Source organism: Dendrobates tinctorius, unplaced genomic scaffold, assembly GCF_039654945.1.
Source record: "Dendrobates tinctorius isolate UK_male_01 unplaced genomic scaffold, ASM3965494v1 ptg000464l, whole genome shotgun sequence".
In the NCBI taxonomy this organism is placed as follows: domain Eukaryota; kingdom Metazoa; phylum Chordata; class Amphibia; order Anura; family Dendrobatidae; genus Dendrobates; species Dendrobates tinctorius.
Genome location: NW_027362126.1, coordinates 960001 through 983123, shown reverse-complemented (window position 1 = coordinate 983123; position 23123 = coordinate 960001). Strand labels below are relative to the sequence as shown.

Below are 23123 nucleotides of genomic sequence, written 5' to 3'. Positions count from 1 at the left end.
GTAGAAAAGTATGTGCCCCCACATCCATCTCCAGGGGCTTTTCTGTCCTCCATCTACTTCCATAGACATTATATGGAGAAAAGTATGTGCCCCCCACATCCATCTCCAGGGGCTTTTCTGTCCTCCATCTACATCCATAGACATTAATATGGAGAAAAGTATGTGCCCCCCCACAACCATCTTCGGTGGCTTCTCTGTCCTCATCTACATCCATAGACATTAATATGGAGAAAAGTATGTGCCCCCCACATCCATCTCCGGGGGCTTCTGTCCTTCACCTATATCCTGAAATATTAATATGGAGTTGATGTTCTGTGGGTACAATGGTTCCCACTCTTCTGGGATGAATTTTTCTCAGAGTTGTCTGTGGGAATTTATGAGCATTTATGAAGTCAAACTCTGATGTTGGTGAGAGGCCGAGCTCACAATCTCTGGTCTCATTTATCCCCATTGTGTTGAATGGGTTGGGGTCTGGGCTCTGTCCAGCAGGTCGTGTTCTTCAAGCAATCTATTTTCCCACCACCGTCTATTTATTGAGCTTGTGCACAGTCATGGGAAACAGAAAAGGGTCTTGCCCAAACTGTTCCCACAAAGCTGAAGCTACAATTGTCCACAATGTCTTGTGCTGATGAAGATTCTCCTCCACTGGAGCTAAGAGGCCATGGCTGTCCCCTACTAACAAGCCCAGAGCATTTTCCTCCTTTCCTCCTCCTCCTCCTCCACCATACACAATGCAGTCAGAGGGTAAATGTCCTCTGTTCCAGTCTCAAATCAATGACAGACTGAAACAGGTTTTGCTCAAGATTATCTCTGTGTTTCACACCATCCATCTTCCCCCTGACTTGGACCATTTTGCTTGTCCCTGCTGCTGAAAAACTCCCACAGCATGGCGACACCACCATGTTTCACTTTGGGGATGGTGTTCTTGTGAGCTGTGTTTTTTTGGATGCAGTCAGAGCGTTTACTTTGGTGGCCAAAAAGTTCAATTTTGGTCTCATCTGACTAGAGCACCTTCCTCCATACATTTGGGGAGTCTCCCACACGTCTCTGCTTGTATGGACTTTCAGATAAGGTAAAGTGTATATTCTGACAGACATGCGACACTTAGATTGTGATATTATAGGAAGTTTTATGTTGGGTAAATTGTATAATATAACTGATTGTGTAGCTGTAAGTTGCCTTTGTGTAAGATGGCGCTGCAGGAGTGACCCTATTACTAACCTTCAGCCAGAGTTATGGGGGCCTGCACTGATATATGACATGTAGTAATGTACTAGTATATGGGTTATGGAATCTCCGGGGAGTCATTAATATTAACCATCTACCTTACAGCCCACAGGATGGTGCCGTGCAAAGTCTGGATGATAAAAGTAATAAGGGTATGTGCACACGATGCGGATTCCGCTGCGGTTTTTTCCGCGCGGAACCACAGGTAAAACCGCAGGTAAAGTGACCTGCGGTTTTCCTGTGGTTTGGTCTGCGATTTTGCCCTGCGGTTTCACACCTCTACTATGTTAAAGGTGTGAAACCGCTGCGGAAACCGCACAAACAATTGACATGCTGCGGTCTGTAAACCGCAGCAAAACCGCGTGGGAAAAACCGCACCGTCAGCACAGCGTTTTTGAAACCCCATAGGGTTTCATTGTACTGTACTTGGTCAGCGGAACTGTTGCCTTTCCGCAGGGGCAAAACCGCTGCGGAAACGCAGCAGAATCCGCACCGTGTGCACTAGGGTGACCGCAAAAAATCGATGTCGGAAGTTTGTCTGTCTGGACCCCACAAAACGATTCCCCTTTCCAGATATTGAGAGAGCCAAAATTTGAGCTCGATCAAACGACGTTAACCCGTGCCGCTCGTCGCTCAAAGTTTGAAAAAATCCAAATTGAGGTATTTTAAGATTTAGGTATTTTGCATAGTCTGTTAGACTATAAAGAATGTGACAACAACATTGCAGAAATAGCCCTGACCAAATTTTCGAACCATTTGTGGTATTTGAATGCAGAGTTGGTGGGATTATCGTTTTTTGATCCCACCATTACAGACAATGAAAAGTTGTTAATGGCTAATAAATTGCTCAGTAGCACAGATGAACCATCAGAGCACGCTAGGGTTGTAAATCCAAAAGTTAGGAAAGAAAAATTAAAAGAGGTAGGAAGTAACCGACTTTATCGACCTTCTGACAAAAGATGGAGAACAAAAGCAATATGTCCTGCAAGTTGTAAGCAAATGCCGAGCATTATATTCTGACGTTTCAAAAACTACTTTAACAAAAGCTCTAGAATAGATTAGATAACTATGTAAAATTATCAACTCATGTAGGTTAGCGTGCTCTGATGGTTCATCTGTGCTACTGAGCAATTTATTAGCCATTAGCAACTTTTCATTGTCTGTAATGGTGGGATCAAAAAACGATAATCCCACCAACTCTGCATTCAAATACCACAAATGGTTCGAAAATGTGGTCAGGGCTATTTCTGCAATGTTGTTGTCACATTCTTTATAGTCTAACAGACTATGCAAAATACCTAAATCTTAAAATACCTCAATTTGGATTTTTTCAAACTTTGAGTGACGAGCGGCACGGGTTAACGTCGTTTGATCGAGCTCAAATTTTGGCTCTCTCAATATCTGGAAAGGGGAATCGTTTTGTGGGGTCCAGACGAACAAGATTCTGACATTTTTTCCCCCCCATATGAGATCCGGTCACCCTAGTGTGCACACAGCCTAATCTGAGTTTCCTGCATTATCATCACCATCCTACATAAAGAGGCTGAGCCAGCAAAATCACATTCATTGTGCACTCACCAATTGTACGGAAGTTTCCCATCTCTTTCCAAAGTGGCAAAATTGATGAATGTTCCAGCCCCACATTCCCTAGATAAATACAATAATAATATGCTGAATAAAGAGGCAGACACAGCGAGCGATGCACTGAATACACAGAATAAAGCAACAGACACAGCGAGCGATGCACTGAATACACAGAATAAAGCAACAGACACAGCGAGCGATGCACTGAATACACAGAATAAAGCACAAGACAGGGAGCGATGCACTGAATACACAGAATAAAGCAACAGACACAGCGAGCGATGCACTGAATACACAGAATAAAGCAACAGACACAGCGAGCGATGCACTGAATACACAGAATAAAGCAACAGACACAGCGAGCGATGCACTGAATACACAGAATAAAGCAACAGACACAGCGAGCGATGCACTGAATACACAGAATAAAGCAACAGACACAGCGAGCGATGCACTGAATACACAGAATAAAGCAACAGACACAGCGAGCGATGCACTGAATACACAGAATAAAGCAACAGACACAGCGAGCGATGCACTGAATACACAGAATAAAGCAACAGACACAGCGAGCGATGCACTGAATACACAGAATAAAGCAACAGACACAGCGAGTGATGCACTGAATACACAGGATAAAGCACAAGACAGGGAGCGATGCACTGAATACACAGAATAAAGCACAAGACACAGCGAGCGATGCACTGAATACACAGAATAAAGCACAAGACACAGCGAACGATGCACTGAATACACAGAATAAAGCAACAGACACAGCGAGTGATGCACTGAATACACAGGATAAAGCACAAGACAGGGAGCGATGCACTGAATACACAGAATAAAGCACAAGACACAGCGAACGATGCACTGAATACACAGAATAAAGCAACAGACACAGCGAGCGATGCACTGAATACACAGAATAAAGCAACAGACACAGCGAGCGATGCACTGAATACACAGAATAAAGCAACAGACACAGCGAGCGATGCACTGTATACACAGAATAAAGCAACAGACACAGCGAGCGATGCACTGAATACACAGAATAAAGCAACAGACACAGCGAGCGATGCACTGAATACACAGAATAAAGCAACAGACACAGCGAGCGATGCACTGAATACACAGAATAAAGCACAAGACAGGGAGCGATGCACTGAATACACAGAATAAAGCAACAGACACAGCGAGCGATGCACTGAATACACAGAATAAAGCAACAGACACAGCGAGCGATGCACTGAATACACAGAATAAAGCAACAGACACAGCGAGCGATGCACTGAATACACAGAATAAAGCAACAGACACAGCGAACGATGCACTGAATACACAGAATAAAGCAACAGACACAGCGAGCGATGCACTGAATACACAGAATAAAGCAACAGACACAGCGAGCGATGCACTGAATACACAGAATAAAGCAACAGACACAGCGAGCGATGCACTGAATACACAGAATAAAGCAACAGACACAGCGAGCGATGCACTGAATACACAGAATAAAGCAACAGACACAGCGAGCGATGCACTGAATACACAGAATAAAGCAACAGACACAGCGAGCGATGCACTGAATACACAGAATAAAGCAACAGACACAGCGAGTGATGCACTGAATACACAGGATAAAGCACAAGACAGGGAGCGATGCACTGAATACACAGAATAAAGCACAAGACACAGCGAGCGATGCACTGAATACACAGAATAAAGCACAAGACACAGCGAACGATGCACTGAATACACAGAATAAAGCAACAGACACAGCGAGTGATGCACTGAATACACAGGATAAAGCACAAGACAGGGAGCGATGCACTGAATACACAGAATAAAGCACAAGACACAGCGAACGATGCACTGAATACACAGAATAAAGCAACAGACACAGCGAGCGATGCACTGAATACACAGAATAAAGCAACAGACACAGCGAGCGATGCACTGAATACACAGAATAAAGCAACAGACACAGCGAGCGATGCACTGTATACACAGAATAAAGCAACAGACACAGCGAGCGATGCACTGAATACACAGAATAAAGCACAAGACACAGCGAGTGATGCACTGAATACACAGGATAAAGCACAAGACAGGGAGCGATGCACTGAATACACAGAATAAAGCACAAGACACAGCGAGCGATGCACTGAATACACAGGATAAAGCAACAGACACAGCGAGTGATGCACTGAATACACAGGATAAAGCAACAGACACAGCGAGCAATGCACTGAATACACAGAATAAAGCACAAGACACAGCGAGCGATGCACTGAATACACAGGATAAAGCACAAGACACAGCGAGCGATGCACTGAATACACAGGATAAAGCAACAGACACAGCGAGCGATGCACTGAATACACAGAATAAAGCAACAGACACAGCGAGCGATGCACTGAATACACAGAATAAAGCAACAGACACAGCGAGCGATGCACTGAATACACAGAATAAAGCACAAGACACAGCGAGCGATGCACTGAATACACAGAATAAAGCAACAGACACAGCGAGCGATGCACTGAATACACAGAATAAAGCAACAGACACAGCGAGCGATGCACTGAATACACAGAATAAAGCAACAGACACAGCGAGCGATGCACTGAATACACAGAATAAAGCACAAGACACAGCGAGCGATGCACTGAATACACAGAATAAAGCAACAGACACAGCGAGCGATGCACTGAATACACAGAATAAAGCAACAGACACAGCGAGCGATGCACTGAATACACAGAATAAAGCACAAGACACCTATCCATTATTAATCCTATAGTATTAAAGGGTTAAAAAAGACACACACACACACACACACACACACACACCTTATTTAAAAATTATTTTCATGAAATAATTACACAAAGTTTTTGACCAAATTTATTATTCTGCTAATCGAACAGAATCCCTTGTTGTCCTGAAAAAAAAAAGCAAAAAAAAAACCCCCAACAATATCCTCACCTCTCCGCCGTTCAGTCACCTCTCCGCTGCAATCCATCACAAGGGGCTAGCTAGTTTACAGCAGGGAGCTGTGTTAATGCAACCGACCCCTCTGTAAACCACCGCAGAATGGTATAGATATATATTAGGGATTTGCTCTGGTAGGCGGTGGCCGCAGTAATGAGGCCACACCAGGCTTCTTAGGGCTCATACTCACTGGTGCGAAAATCGGAGGAGTGCAATCCGATTAAAAATCTGACCAATGTTAGGCAATGGGTGCGATAAAATATCTGACAGCCCTCGCACCGTGCCGGTACTGTCCGACTGATACGCACCAGTGTCCATCGAAAAAAGCCGACAATTCATCTCCGGCTACAGTACAATCACACTGACAGGTTAGAATAGATATATACACATAGAATACACAGATATACATGTGTGTGTCACTGACAGGTTAGACTAGAATACAGTTGTGGCCAAAAGTATTGACACCCCTGCAATTCTGTCAGATAATACTCAGTTTCTTCCTGAAAATGATTGCAAACACAAATTCTTTGGTATTATTATCTTCACTTAATTTGTCTTAAATGAAAAAACACAAAAGAGAATGAAGCAAAAAGCAAAACATTGATCATTTCACTGGCCTAACCCTAGCAGTGACAGTGACACCTTAGGTGTCAATACAGTATGTGTGTGTATGTATCAAGCCACGCCCACTTCACATAACACCGCCCACTCCACATAGCCACGCCCACTCCATAGTGACAGTGGAGTTATGGAAAGATGGAGAAATATCATGAGAAGAGAAATAAAAATACAACACATCAGAGAAATGTTATGGCGCTTTTGACAGCGAATGTGCTTAATAATAATGGTGACATTTATACATTCATGATGCTGAAAGCTGAGTAACATCATCTATATAATCTGAGGAGAATGGCTCCTTAGCTACAAGAGAACTACAAGCCCCAGCAGTCACTCATATTATGCGCCCGACCCTCCTCTCAGGTAAGAGAGCTCTCCTCACCAACCTCTATTTCACACCTAGAATTCATCACTAAATGATTTCTGGGATTCGTAGTTTAACTGTCCCCGCCTAGCGTTTGTTACTGCATTCTAGATCTTCTACTAGATCCCGGGCATAGTAACTAACTGTGGTTAGTTATAGCAAATTATAATTATCCTCCATCCCATAGTCCAGTGCCCATATACCCATCATACATAGCCTCCATCCCATAGTCCCGTGCCCATATACTCATCACACATCCTCCATCCCATAGTCCAGTGCCCATATACCCATCACACATCCTCCATCCCATTGTCCCGTGCCCATATACCCATCACACATCCTCCATCCCATAGTCCAGTGTCCATATACCCATCATACATATCCTCCATCCCATAGTCCCGTGCCCATATACCCATCATACATATCCACCATCCCATAGTCGAGTGCCCATATACCCGTCATACATATCCACCATCCCATAGTCCCGTGCCCATATACCCATCATACATATCCTCCATCCCATAGTCCAGTGCCCATATACCCAACACACATCCTCCATCCCATAGTCCAGTGCCCATATACCCATCATACATATCCTCCATCCCATAGTCCAGTGCCCATATACCCAACACACATCCTCCATCCCATAGTCAACCATTATGACATCATAATGAGCGGCGGTGGGGCTTGCAACCTATGATGACATCAGCGTCGCCATGGCAACCATTGTGACATCATAATGAGGGGCGGGGCTTGATGCGCACACACTGCTTCCCCCGGTATGTAAATAGGGGCAAAATTGTTTGGTGAATTGGAACACGCGGGGTTAAAATTTCGCCTCACAACATAGCTTAGGACGCTGTCGGGGTCCAGACGTGCGACTGTGCCAAATTTTGTGGCTGTAGCTGCGACGGTGCGGATGCCAATCCCGGACATACAAACAAACATACACACACATACATACATACACACACACACACACATACACACACACATACATACACACACACTTTGAGCTTTATATATTAGATATATAGTAGGAATTCGACTCGCTCAGGTGCAATCAATCAGAAGGCACGTTCCTTTTAAAAGGTTACAGGGTTTATTGCTTCATAACCCATAAAGCAGCACATAACACAAGGAATAGCCTTTAGCTCAGGCGAAAGCAAGCATAAGTGTCCATGATTTCAGGCTCAGTCCTGGAGCCTCAGCAAACACAGGAGGCTTATCCGTCCTCACATATAGCCAATATCCACAGGCCTCACTGGGTCAGCAGCCTCAGCACATGGTCTTCAGGAAGGTAGCACACCTTCCTCCACATAGGCCTGCCGGGACCTTCCACATGGCCCAATCAGATCCATGCACTCTCTCTGATGTGACCGGACCTCAGGTACCTTATATGGTCCATAACCACACCCACAGGTGATCACATGGCTATGACCTCACTAAAGGTCCTATTACACACATCCACACATATACTTTATTATGACACTCTTAAACACACCCCTGGGTGGGTTTGTAGGTAACCAGGACCACCCATCTCTCTAGTTACCTGGAGACTTCTCCCTTATACATTGAAGCAACACCTCAGCAATATCATTGCTGAACAACACATAAGTCTTCATCTCAAAGCCACCCACTTTGAGATACATAATGGCCATTCAGTATTCTGCCATTCATCCTTTCTCCTGGGACATCCACACAGCGCCCCCTAGCGGACACAGTGGTTACTACACCACAATATATATACAGTCATGGCCAAAAGTTTAGAGAATGACACAAATATTATATTTTCACATGATCTGCTGCCCTCTGGTTTTTATGTGTTTGTCAGATTTTTTTATCACATACAGAAATATAATTGCAATCATATTATGAGTAACAGAAGGTTATACTGACAGAATGAGTTAATGCAGCAAGTCAATATTTGCAGTGTTGACCCTTCTTCTTCAGGACCTCAGCAATTCTCCCTGGCATGCTCTCAATCAACTTCTGGACCAAATCCTGACTGATAGCAGTCCATTCTTGCAAAATCAATGCTTTTATTTTGTCTGAATTTGAAGGTTTTTGTTTGTCCACCCGTCTCTTGATGATTGACCACAAGTTCTCAATGGGATTAAGATCTGGGGAGTTTCCAGGCCATGGTCCCAAAATCTCTATGTTTTGTTCCCTGAGCCATTTAGTTATCACCTTTGCTTTATGGCAAGGTGCGCCATCATGTTGAAAAAGGCATTGTTGATCGCCAAACTGCTCTTGGACGGTTGGGAGAAGTTGCTCTTGGAGGACATTCTGGAACCATTCTTTATTCATGGCTGTGTTTTTAGGCAAGACTGAGAGAGAGCCCATTCCCTTGGCTGAGAAGCCACCCCACACATGAATGGTTTCAGGATGCTTGACAGTAGGCATGAGACAAGACTGGTGGTAGCGCTCACCTGGTCTTCTCCGAATAAGCTGTTTTCCAGATGTCCCAAACAATCGAAAAGGGGATTCATCAGAGAAAATGACTTTACCCCAGTCCTCAGCAGTCCACTCCCTGTACCTCTTGCAGAATATCAGTCTTTCCATGATGTTTTATTCTGGAGAGAAGTGGCTTCTTTGCTGCCCTCCTTGAGACCAGGCCTTGCTCCAAGAGTCTCCGCCTCACAGTGCGTGCAGATGCACTCACACCTGCCTGCTGCCATTCCGGAGCAAGCTCTGCATTGCTGGTAGCCTGATCCCACAGCTGAAACACTTTTAAGAGATGGTCCTGGCGCTTGCTGGTCTTTCTTGGGCGCCCTGGAGCCTTTTTGGCAACAAGGGAACCTCTCTCCTTGAAGTTCTTGATGATGCAATAGATTGTTGACTGAGGTGCAATCTTTCTAGCTGCGATACTCTTCTCTGTTAGGCCATTTTTGTGCAGTGCAATGATGACTGCACGTGTTTCTTTAGAGATAACCATGGTTAACAGAAGAGAAACAATGATGCCAAGCACCAGCCTCCTTTTAAAGTGTCCAGTGGTGTCATTCTTACTTAATCATGACAGATTGATCTCCAGCCCTGTCCTCATCAACACCCACACCTGTGTTAATGGAGCAATCACTGAAACGATGTTAGCTGGTCCTTTAAAGGCAGGGCTGCAATGATGTTGAAATGTGTTTTGGGGGATAAAGTTAATTTTCTAGGCAAATATTGACTTTGCAAGTAATTGCTGTTAAGCTGATCACTCTTTATAACATTCTGGAGTATATGCAAATTGCCATTAGAAAAAATGAAGCAGTAGACTTTGTAAAAATTAATATTTGTGTCATTCTCTAAACTTTTGGCCATGACTGTATATATATATATATATATATATATATATTCATAAATACATTACAAATATATTATGTATCTTATATATGAATCTAATATATAAAGCTCAAAGTGTGTATGTATGTGTGTATGTATGTGTGTGTGTGTATGTGTGTATGTCCGGGATAGGCATCCGCACCGTCGCAGCTACAGCCATAAAATTTGGCACAGTCACACGTCTGGACCCCGAGAGCATCCTAAGCTATGTTGTGAGGCGAAATTTTAACCCCGCGTGTTCCAATTCACCAAACAATTTTGCCCCTATCTACATACTGGGGGAAAAAGTGTGTGCGTGTCAAGCCCCGCCCCTCATTATGATGTCACAATGCCCCTATTTGCATACTGGGGAAGCAGTGTGTGCGTATCAAGCCCCGCCCTCATTATGATGTCACAATGGTTGCCATGGCGACGCTGATGTCATCATAGGTCGCAAGCCCTGCCGCCGCTCATTATGATGTCATAATGGTTGACTATGGGATGGAGGATGTGTGATGAGCATATGGGCACTGGACTATGGGATGGAGGATATGTATGACAGGTATATGGGCACGGGACTATGGGATGGAGGATATGTATGATGGGTATATGGGCATGGGACTATGGGATGGAGGATGTGTGATGGGTATATGGGCACTCGACTATGGGATGGAGGATATGGATATGTATGACGGGTATATGGGCAAGGGACTATGGGATGGAGGATGTGTGATGGGTATATGGGCACGGGACTATGGGATGGAGGATATGTATGACGGGTATATGGGCACGGGACTATGGGATGGAGGATGTGTGATGGGTATATGGGCACTGGACTATGGGATGGAGGATATGTATGATGGGTATATGGGCACTGGACTATAGGATGGAGGATATGTATAATGGGTATATGGGCATGGGACTATGAGATGAAGGATGTGTGATGGGTATATGGGCACTCGACTATGGGATGGCAAATATGTATGATGGGTATATGGGCACAGGACTATGGGATGGAGGATATGTATGATGGGTATATGGGCACAGGACTATGGGATGGAGGATATGTATGATGGGTATATGGGCACAGGACTATGGGATGGAGGATATGTATGATGGGTATATGGGCACAGGACTATGGGATGGAGGATATGTATGATGGGTATATGGGCATGGGGCTATGGGATGGAGGATGTGTGATGGGTATATGGGCACGGGACTATGGGATGGAGGATGTGTGATGGGTATATGGGCACTCGACTATGGGATGGAGGATATGTATGATGGGTATATGGGCACTGGACTATGGGATGGAGGATATGTATGATGGGTATATGGGCACAGGACTATGGGATGGAGGATATGTATGATGGGTATATGGGCATGGGGCTATGGGATGGAGGATGTGTGATGGGTATATGGGCACGGGACTATGGAATGGAGGATGTGTATGATGGGTATATGGGCACTCGACTATGGGATGGAGGATATGTATGATGGGTATATGGGCACGGGGCTATGGGATTGAGGATAATTATAATTTTCTATAACTAACCACAGTTAGTTACTATACCCGGGCAGCGCCGGGCTCTTCAGCTATATATTATATATATCAGAGACATATTGTCACGGGGGCTAAGTTCAACTAAGGCTGAAAGACCCGGGGCCCCTGTGGTGTCCCTTTACTAGGGGAAACCCTGTCTGACCCTCAACCCAGGGTTTTTGCTGAAGGTGCAAATGCCTGAGCCTCCGACCTTTCCTTATCTCCTGCTCAGCCCTGCACTTAACCCTCCACCCTCCACCCAGTGAGAAGTCACCACCAAAGCTCCCACACAAATAATGACAGACAGGGAGAACTTAAACTGCACTGCGCCGCACACACACAGGAATAAACAGTAATGTGAACAGGGCACAACTAAACACAAATATGGGAAGGAGAAAGGATAACGACGGATCATACGACACCAGATATGAATCTCTCTCTCTTGAACACCTCCACTCCAGACCGGAACCACTTGGTATGAAACACAAGCTATAATCGGCGACGCCCATAGGCCAGCATGACTATTTAAAGACCGTGGGCGTGACTAACCATCCAACCTGGTCTCCAGCAGGATTAACCCCCGAGAGCCTGAAGATCAGGCCGGCGCCACTGAGGCTATAGTGGCTGGAGGTGGAACTACCTCTGCCTGCCGGATGCTGTGGTGTGAACAGCGTCCGACATGACAGTACCCCGTCTTCTACGAGGGACCCCAGGGCCCTCAAGACTCATAGGACCCGGCTTGTCCGGATGACGACGGTGAAAAGAACTGACCAGCCGATCCGCATGTATGTCTGAGGCTGGAACCCAAGACCTCTCCTCTGGACCATACCCCCGCCAGTGCACCAAATACTGAAGAGTACGGCGTACTACTCGAGAGTCCACTACCTTGGCGACCTCGAACTCTAACTCGCCATCCACCATGACTGGAGGTGGCATCGGCGTTGTGTCCACAGAGCCTACCACCTTTTTCAATAAAGCCCTGTGAAACACGTTGTGTATCTTGTACACTGCGGGAAGTTCCAACCGATAAGCCACTGGGTTAATGATGGCAGAAATCCTAAAAGGCCCAATAAACCTTGGACCCAGTTTTAAAGAAGGGATTTTGAGTTTTATGTTCTTCGTAGCTAACCACACCCATTCACCCACACACAGGTCCGGACCTGGCACGCGTCTACTGTCAGCCACCCGTTTGTACCTGGCACTCATGCTCAACAAACGCTGTTTCACCCGCCTCCAGACTGATGACAATTGGGCTCCTAGCTGATCCTCCTCCGGGACACCCCCGGAGTCACCCTGACGTAAGGTACAAAACTGAGGATGTTGACCGTACACACAAAAGAATGGAGACTCTCCTGATGACTCTTGGCGGTGATTATTTAATGCGAATTCGGCCAGAGGAAGGAAAGTAGACCACTCCTCCTGGTTGTCGGACACAAAGCATCGTAAATACTGTTCAAGATTTTGGTTCATGCGCTCAGTTTGTCCATTAGACTGTGGATGAAACGCCGATGAATGTGACAACTTGATCCCCAACCTTGAGCAAAAAGCTTTCCAAAACCTCGCCACAAATTGCGTACCCCTATCAGATACTATGTCAGACGGTATTCCGTGGAGTCTGACCACCTCCTTCACAAATACCTGAGCCAACGTCTTAGCATTGGGCAAAGAAGACAACGCCACAAAATGCGCCATCTTTGAAAAACGGTCAACCACCACCAGGATGACCGTGTTCCCTGCCGAGGCTGGCAAGTCAGTGATAAAATCCATGGAGATTTCTGTCCATGGCCTATTGGGTACCCCCAGAGGCTGTAGCGTGCCAGCAGGACGGGTTCGGGGTGACTTAGCCCTAGCGCACGTGATGCAAGCTGCCACGTACGAGACCACGTCCTGCCGGATTTTGGGCCACCAGAAACGACGCGATACCAGCTCTAAGGTGCCCTTCACCCCTGGGTGACCAGCCAGTACCGAATCGTGGTGTTCCTTCAACACCTTAGGCCGAAGATGCAGGGGTACAAATGATTTGTTGGCGGGAAGTCCTGGTGGTACCTCCTCTTGGGCCTCGGCAATCTCCGCCTCTACCTCAGTCGTGAGAGCCGAGACCACTACCCCTTTCTGGAGGATGGGTACCGGCTCTTCCCGAGGTTCTCCCCCCGGAAAACACCTAGACAAAGCATCCGCCTTGGTGTTTTTAGACCCGGGACGGTACGTCACAAGAAAATTGAAACGAGTAAAAAACAATGCCCAGCGAGCCTGCCTAGGAGACAGACGCTTGGCCGACTCCAGGTAGAGCAGATTCTTATGGTCGGTGATAACTGTGACCTGGTGAGCCGCCCCCTCCAAGAAGTGTCGCCATTCCTCAAAAGCCAGTTTGATGGCCAACAACTCCCTGTTGCCGATATCATAATTCCGTTCGGCCGGCGACAACTTCTTGGAGAAGTAGGCGCATGGATGCATCTCGCTCAAGGACGAGCCTTGAGACAGTACTGCCCCCACTCCCACCTCCGACGCATCAACCTCTACCACAAAAGGTTTAGACACGTCTGGTTGCACCAGAATGGGGGCTGAAGCAAAACTATTCTTCAGACGCTCAAATGCACGTATAGCCACCTCAGGCCAGTTCGCCAGATCGGCACCCTTTTTTGTCATGTCCGTGAGCGGTTTGGCGACAGTCGAAAAGTGTTTTATAAATTTCCTATAATAATTCGCAAACCCCAGGAACCGCTGGAGTGCTTTCAGACTCTCCGGCCTCTCCCATTGCAACACCGCTTGCACCTTAGCGGTGTCCATTTTAAAACCAGCTGCGGACACAATATATCCCAAAAAGGGCAACTCCTGGACAAAAAATAAACATTTTTCCAGCTTAGCATAGAGCTGGTTCTCCCGGAGCAACTGTAACACCTGCCTAACATGCTGCAAATGAGTGTCCCGATCGCTAGAATAAATGAGGATATCATCCAGGTATACAATCACAAATCTCCCCAGGACATGAGCAAAGACATCATTAATAAAATGTTGGAAAACGGCAGGCGCGGTGGTCAACCCAAACGGCATAACCAGACTCTCAAAATGACCCTCAGGAGTGTTAAACGCCGTCTTCCACTCATCCCCCTGACGGACCCTTATGAGGTTATACGCCCCCCTGAGGTCCAGCTTGGAAAACCATTTTGCCCCCGCTACCTGGTTGAACAAATCCGGGATCAACGGCATTGGGTAGGGATCACGGATAGTAATCTGGTTTAACTCTCGGAAATCCAGACACGGGCGTAACCCCCCATCTTTCTTCTTAATGAAGAAAAACCCCGCGGCTACAGGCGAGGACGAAGGCCGGATGTGACCTTTGCTCAGACTCTCCGCGATGTAGTCTTTCAGAGCTTGTCTCTCAGGACCAGAAATATTAAACATCCTGGCCTTAGGTAATTTGGCCCCGGGTTTTAGCCTAATAGCACAGTCATAGGCTCTATGTGGAGGCAGTTCTGAGCAACCCTTCTCAGAGAAAACATCCGCGAAATCCTGCAAAGCCTCCGGCAGGCTGGGCGTCACGGCGGACACACATGTGGCCAAGCAATTGTCTTGGCAGAAACCACTCCATTGTACTATGTCCTGAGTTTTCCAATCAATTACCGGGTTGTGCCTGGACAGCCATGGAAAACCCAGGACCATTTGAGCTGGGAGATTACGGAGGACCCTACATGTAACCGACTCAGAATGTAGGACCCCAATGTGGAGTTTCACCTCTGCCACAAACTCAGTAATCTCCCCTTGAGGGAGGGGAACAGCATTAATGGTCACCACCTGTATGGGGTGAGGAAGTTTTTCAATCTTAAACCCGGCGGTGTGTGCAAACTCCTCATCTATGAGATTGGTGGCGGAACCGCTATCCACAAACACTGATATAGGTAGCTCTCTGCCGGCGACAATAACCTTGGCAGGGAGCATACATTGAGATACCATCATGGAGGATATGCATACGCTCAGTTGGGTCTCCTCCATACCCTCTGAGCTTAACAGTTTTCCGCCGGTGTGACCCTCTTAGGTAGTACCGGGCAAACGTTAACATAATGACCACCTTTACCACAGTAGAAACATGCTCCGGACTTCCGGACTCCCGGAGCGCGAGGCCGAACCTGTGCCACGCCAGCAATCTGCATAGGTTCAGGGGACTCATCTACTTCAACCACACCTGCACCTCTGTTTTCCCCCAGAGGTAGCGTCTCCTGTGCCCCCTGACGAAAACGGCGATCAATACGTATCACCAAACTCATGGCAGACTCCAATGATGCCGGAGTCTCATACATCAGGAGGGCTTGTTTCACCCTCCCTGATACCCCATGAATAAACTGGCTCCGCAGTGCTGGGTCATTCCACTGTGTGTCTACAGCCCAGCGGCGAAATTCCGAACAATAGTCTTCTGCCAAGCGCTCCCCCTGGCGGAGGGCGCGGATTTTAGATTCCGCTAGAGCCAGTCGGTCAGGGTCATCGTAAATGAGCCCGAGGGCAGAAAAAACATTATCGACCGAATGAAATGTAGCAGAGTCAGGTGGTAAGGAAAATGCCCATGCTTGGGGGTCACCACTCAGTAATGACAACACCAGCCCTACTCGCTGGGCCTCATTACCTGAGGATATTGGCCGCATGCGGAAGTATAATTTGCAGGCCTCCCGAAATACGACAAATTTGCTGCGATCGCCTGAAAATCGTTCTGGCAGCGGAAACTTCGGCTCTGCACCGATACCTGCAGATGCCGTTTGCACCTTTGCTACTACCAGGCCATGCTGCTGAACTGCCCCATTCAACTCGGAGACCTGTATGGACAGCGCCGCCAACTGGCGGGTTATGGAATCTAATGGATCCATGGACTCCTGAAAAATGTGGGCCGATTATAATGTCACGGGGGCTAAGTTCAACTAAGGCTGAAAGACCCGGGGCCCCTGTGGTGTCCCTTTACTAGGGGAAACCCTGTCTGACCCTCAACCCAGGGTTTTTGCTGAAGGTGCAAATGCCTGAGCCTCCGACCTTTCCTTATCTCCTGCTCAGCCCTGCACTTAACCCTCCACCCTCCACCCAGTGAGAAGTCACCACCAAAGCTCCCACACAAATAATGACAGACAGGGAGAACTTAAACTGCACTGCGCCGCACACACACAGGAATATACAGTAATGTGAACAGGGCACAACTAAACACAAATATGGGAAGGAGAAAGGATAACGACGGATCATACGACACCAGATATGAATCTCTCTCTCTTGAACACCTCCACTCCAGACCGGAACCACTTGGTATGAAACACAAGCTATAATCGGCGACGCCCATAGGCCAGCATGACTATTTAAAGACCGTGGGCGTGACTAACCATCCAACCTGGTCTCCAGCAGGATTAACCCCCGAGAGCCTGAAGATCAGGCCGGCGCCACTGAGGCTATAGTGGCTGGAGGTGGAACTACCTCTGCCTGCCGGATGCTGTGGTGTGAACAGCGTCCGACATGACACATATACAATTACCGTAGTATATTGCTGTCTATAAATAATAGGGGGCCCCCACACCATTTTGTTCCTTGAAATAATCATGTATTAAATAAATACATGTCCATAATTTAGAACCAACATTAGAATAATTGTATTTGTCACTAACATGTCTATATATAAATGTAATGCTGCCCGCTGCCCGGGCATAGTAACTAACTGTGGTTAGTTATAGCAAATTATAATTATCCTCCATCCCATAGTCCCGTGCCCATATACCCATCATACATATCTTCCATCTCATAGTCCCGTGCCCATATACCCGTCATACATATCCTCCATCCCATAGTCCAGTGCCCATATATCCATCACACATCCTCCATCCCATAGTCCCATGCCCATATACATATTCGCCATCCCATAGTCCCGTGCCCATATACCCGTCAAACATATCCTCCATCCCATAGTCAAGTGCCCATATACCCATCATACATATTCTCCATCCCATAGTCCCATGTCCATATACCCATCATACATATTCGCCATCCCATAGTCGAGTGCCCATATACCCATCACACATCCTTCATCTCATAGTCCCGTGCCCATATACCCATCATACATATCTTCCATCCCATAGTCCCGTGCCCATATACCCATCATACATTTCCTCCATCCCATAGTCCAGTGCCCATATACCCATCACACATCCTCCATCCCATAGTCCCGTGCCCATATACCCATCATACATTTCCTCCATCCCATAGTCCAGTGCCCATATACCCATCACACATCCTCCATCCCATAGTCCAGTGCCCATATACCCATCACACATCCTCCATCCCATAGTCCCGTGCCCATATACCCGTCAAACATAGCCTCCATCCCATAGTCAAGTGCCCATATACCCGTCAAACATAGCCTCCATCCCATAGTCTGGTGCCCATATACCCATCATACATATTCTCCATCCCATAGTCCCATGCCCATATACCCATCATACATATCTTCCATCCCATAGTCCCGTGCCCATATACCCATCATACATATTCGCCATCCCATAGTCGAGTGCCCATATACCCATCACACATCCTTCATCTCATAGTCCCATGCCCATATACCCATCATACATATCTTCCATCTCATAGTCTGGTGCCCATATACCCATCATACATATTCTCCATCCCATAGTCCCATGCCCATATACCCATCATACATCCTCCATCCCATAGTCCCGTGCCCATATACATATCCGCCATCCCATAGTCCCGTGCCCATATACCCATCATACATATCTTCCATCTCATAGTCTGGTGCCCATATACCCATCATACATATTCTCCATCCCATAGTCCAGTGCCCATATACCCATCACACATCCTCCATCCCATAGTCCCGTGCCCATATACATATCCGCCATCCCATAGTCCCGTGCCCATATACCCGTCAAACATAGCCTCCATCCCATAGTCAAGTGCCCATATACCCGTCAAACATAGCCTCCATCCCATAGTCTGGTGCCCATATACCCATCATACATATTCTCCATCCCATAGTCCCATGCCCATATACCCATCATACATATCTTCCATCCCATAGTCCCGTACCCATATACCCATCATACATATTCGCCATCCCATAGTCGAATGCCCATATACCCATCACACATCCTTCATCTCATAGTCCCATGCCCATATACCCATCATACATATCTTCCATCTCATAGTCTGGTGCCCATATACCCATCATACATATTCTCCATCCCATAGTCCCATGCCCATATACCCATCATACATCCTCCATCCCATAGTCCCGTGCCCATATACATATCCGCCATCCCATAGTCCCATGCCCATATACCCATCATACATATCTTCCATCTCATAGTCTGGTGCCCATATACCCATCATACATATTCTCCATCCCATAGTCCAGTGCCCATATACCCATCACACATCCTCCATCCCATAGTCCCGTGCCCATATACATATCCGCCATCCCATAGTCCCGTGCCCATATACCCGTCAAACATAGCCTCCATCCCATAGTCAAGTGCCCATATACCCGTCAAACATAGCCTCCATCCCATAGTCCCATGCCCATATACCCATCATACATATTCTCCATCCCATAGTCCCATGCCCATATACCCATCATACATCCTTCATCTCATAGTCCCATGCCCATATACCCATCATACATATCCTCCATCCCATAGTCTGGTGCCCATATACCCATCATACATATTCTCCATCCCATAGTCCCATGCCCATATATCCATCATACATATTCTCCATCCCATAGTCCCGTGCCCATATACCCATCATACATATCCTCCATCCCATAGTCCAGTGCCCATATACCCATCATACATATCCTCCATCCCATAGTCCTGTGCCCATATACCCATCATATATATCCTCCATCCCATAGTCCCATGTCCATATACCCATCATACATATTCGCCATCCCATAGTCGAGTGCCCATATACCCATCACACATCCTTCATCTCATAGTCCCATGCCCATATACCCATCATACATATCTTCCATCCCATAGTCCCGTGCCCATATACCCATCATACATATCCGCCATCTCATAGTCCCGTGCCCATATACATATCCGCCTCACAACATAGCTTAGGACGCTCTCGGGGTCCAGACGTGCGACTGTGCCAAATTTTGTGGCTGTAGGTGCGACGGTGCAGATGCCTATCCCGGACATACACACACACACACACACACACACACACACATACATACATACATACACACACACTTTGAGCTTTATATATTAGATATACACACACACACATATATTATATTTATATTCAATTCAAAGAAGCTTTATTGGCAGGACTAAATACACATTACTTTTGCCAAAGCAAGTGTACAGAAGGGAATAGGGATAGGGACTGTAGGGATGTTGGGTAGGGGCTGTAGGAAAGGAGGATGGGGGGGATGGGGGCATATCCAGGGTGGGTGCCATAGAAGTCCATGGCATAGGGAAGGTGGATGGGGGATTGGGGCATATCCAGGGTGGGTGCCATAGAAGTCCATGGCATATCAGAGTTCTCTTTCTCGCAGTCTATGGCATTCGTTCACATATTGCGCTGCTATCTCCACTGCTCTCTCTTCTTCCCCCAGCAGGATGTATGTTTTCTCTTCCTCCTTCATGGTGGTGAAATCCGGGAAGAGATGTGAGAGTCTCCTGAAGTGAGTGTCCCTCACTGCTGAGTATTTGGAGCAGGGTAGCAGGAAGTGGGTCTCATCCTCCAGGGCCTCCTGGTCACAGTGTTGGTACAGTCTTTCCTCCCTGGGCTTGTAGCTCTGCCTGTGTCGGCCGGATTCGATGGCCAGACTGTGGGCACTGAGTCTATACTGGCTCAGGATCTTGCGGTCTTTGGGGTCCTGGAGTTTCTCCAGATACGGGGCCAGTCTGTAGTCTCTCTGTATATATATTATATATATGATATGTAATATATTAAATATATAAAATATATAATATATATTAGATATTGTAGGGATTCTACTCGCTTAGGTGCGACGGGAGACAGTCAGGAGGCAGGTTCCCTTGAAGTTCATGCGGTTTATTACGTCATAAACCAAACAGCATGTCACCAAAATAAACAGCCTTCAGTTCAGGCGACAAAACAACATCAAAATGTCCTTTTCTTCAGGCTCAGTCCGCGAGCCTCAGCACACACAGGAGGTGTATACCCCCCTCACATACAGCTGCCTTGTTCATGAGCAGGCCACATTATAAGGCTGTAGCCACACCCACGAACCCAGCAGCTGACTGGTCACATGACTGTGACCTCACCACAGGTCCTTCAAAATAATAATAATACAGCAATATTTGTTATGCCTTACATTACAGAGATAAGCCATTTATGAGACACATATCTCCCATCGATTACACGACCCTTAGCCCTGCCACATACCTCCCCCCTCTGCCTAAAGCCATGGGGCTTGGCACTTTCACCTACCAGGCAAGAGATTCTGGAGAGGGCATCGGCATTCCCACGTAGCTTCCCGGCCCTATGCTCTACATGGAAGCTGAAGTTTTGTAGGGCTAAGGAACCAGCGGGTGACCTTAGCATTCTTACCCTTTGTTTCCCTCATCCACCTGAGTGGGGCATGGTCGGATATTAATCTAAACTTCCGTTCCACCAGGTAGTACCGTAATGTATCCACTGCCCATTTTATGGCCAAACACTCCATCTCTACAACTGAGTAATTTCTCTCACAAGAAGTCAACTTACTACTCAAGTAGAGAACAGGATGCTCCTCCCCACGTATCTCTTGGGAAAGGACTGCTCCTACCCCAACATCTGAGGCATCTGTCTGGAGGACAAATTCACGTTTAAAGTCTGGAGCCACCAAAACGGGTTGCTTACAAAGAGCTTCCTTCATTTCTTGGAAGGCTGATTCGGCTTCTTCAGACCAGCTGACCATCACTGACTTTGTCCCCTTAAGCAGATCAGTTAGAGGTGCAGCCATTGTGGCGAAGTTTGGGATGAACCTCCAGTAATATCCCACAATCCCCAGGAAGGCTTTAACTTGTTTCTTTGACAGAGGCCTCGGCCATGTTTGAATTGCCTCTACTTTATTAATTTGAGGTTTGATCTCGCCACGCCCCACTACATATCCGAGGTACTTGGCTTCTTCTTTACCCAAGGCACACTTCTTTGGGTTTATCCCTGCCTCTCTTAGCGCATCAAACACTGCTTGAACCTTTTGCAGGTGAGTCTCCCAGTCCGGGGTAAAGATGACGATATCATCCAGGTACGTGGTAGCGTATAGTTTATGAGGCGCAATGATTCTATCCATAGCCCTCTGGAATGTTGCCGGAGCTCCCTGCAGGCCAAACGGCATCCGGACATACTGGAAGCACCCGTCTGGTGTGGAAAATGCCATCTTCTCCTTGGCTTCCTGTGCCATAGGGAACTGCCAGTATCCCTTTGTCAGATCTATGGTGGTTATGTACCTGGCAGTTCCAAGTCTCTCGATGAGCTCATCAACGCGTGGCATGGGATAAGCGTCGAACTTGGAGACCTCATTTAGCTTCCGGTAATCGTTGCAGAACCTCCATTCACCCTCAGGTTTTGGGACCAGGTCAAATGGGCTCGACAAGCCGCTCTTGGATTCCTCAATGACCCCGAGCTTCAACATAAACTGCATCTCCTTGGAGATTACATCTCGCCGGGCCTCAGGAATACGATACAGTTTCACGCTCACCCGCACATGTGGCTTGGTCAGAACTTCATGCTCCACCACCTTCGTGCACCCTGGCAACTCTGAAAACAGGTCCCTGTTTTTCTGGAGTAACTCCCGGCACTGCTGTTTCTGGGCCTTCGATAGTGTCTCCGCTATGGTAACCGCTCCAATCTCCCCTTCTAGGTTGCCTAGCAAGCACGGAGTTACCGCTGACTCTCTATCTTGTCACGGCTTGATGAGGTTGACATGGTAAACCTGGTATGGCTTCCGTCTTCCGGGTTGGTGGATCTTGTAGTTTACGTCTCCCAGCTTCTCCATCACCTCATATGGCCCTTGCCCCTTGGCCACGAACTTACTCTCTACCGTCAGGATTAGCACGAGAACTCGGTCTCCCGGATTGAACTGCCTCACTCTGGCTGACCGGTTGTAGACCCTGGCCTGAGCCTCTTGTGCCTGGTGGAGATGTTCTTTAACAATGGGCATCATCTTCGCAACCCTCTGCTGCATCAGTGCCACATGCTCAATGACGCTTCTGTGGGGCGTGACTTCGGCTTCCCAGGTTTCATTGGCTATATCTAGGAGGCCTCGCAGATGTCGGCCGTACAGAAGCTCGAAGGGTGAGAACCCTGTGGAGGGCTGGGGGACTTCATGGATAGAAAACAGCAAATACGGTAAGAGACAATCCCAGTCTCTACCATCTTTCTGACTTTTCTCAGCATGCTCTTCAGTGTCTTGTTAAACCTCTCAACAAGGCCATCTGACTGTGGATGGTGCACTGAAGTCCTCAACTGGGAGATTTGCAAGACTCTGCA

General features: G+C 47.1%; 1 protein-coding gene across 10 annotated transcripts in view; it reads right to left on the bottom strand.

The window, feature by feature from the left end:
* The window catches only part of PTPRO (protein tyrosine phosphatase receptor type O), a 570099-nt gene that overhangs the window by 108749 nt on the left and 438227 nt on the right, over nt 1-23123 (bottom strand). For all 10 annotated transcript variants that reach the window (XM_073564603.1, XM_073564604.1, XM_073564609.1 and 7 more), the window contains one exon: nt 2806-2874. In XM_073564603.1, the coding sequence (XP_073420704.1) occupies nt 2806-2874 (69 nt within the window). The remainder of the gene's footprint in view (nt 1-2805; nt 2875-23123) is intronic.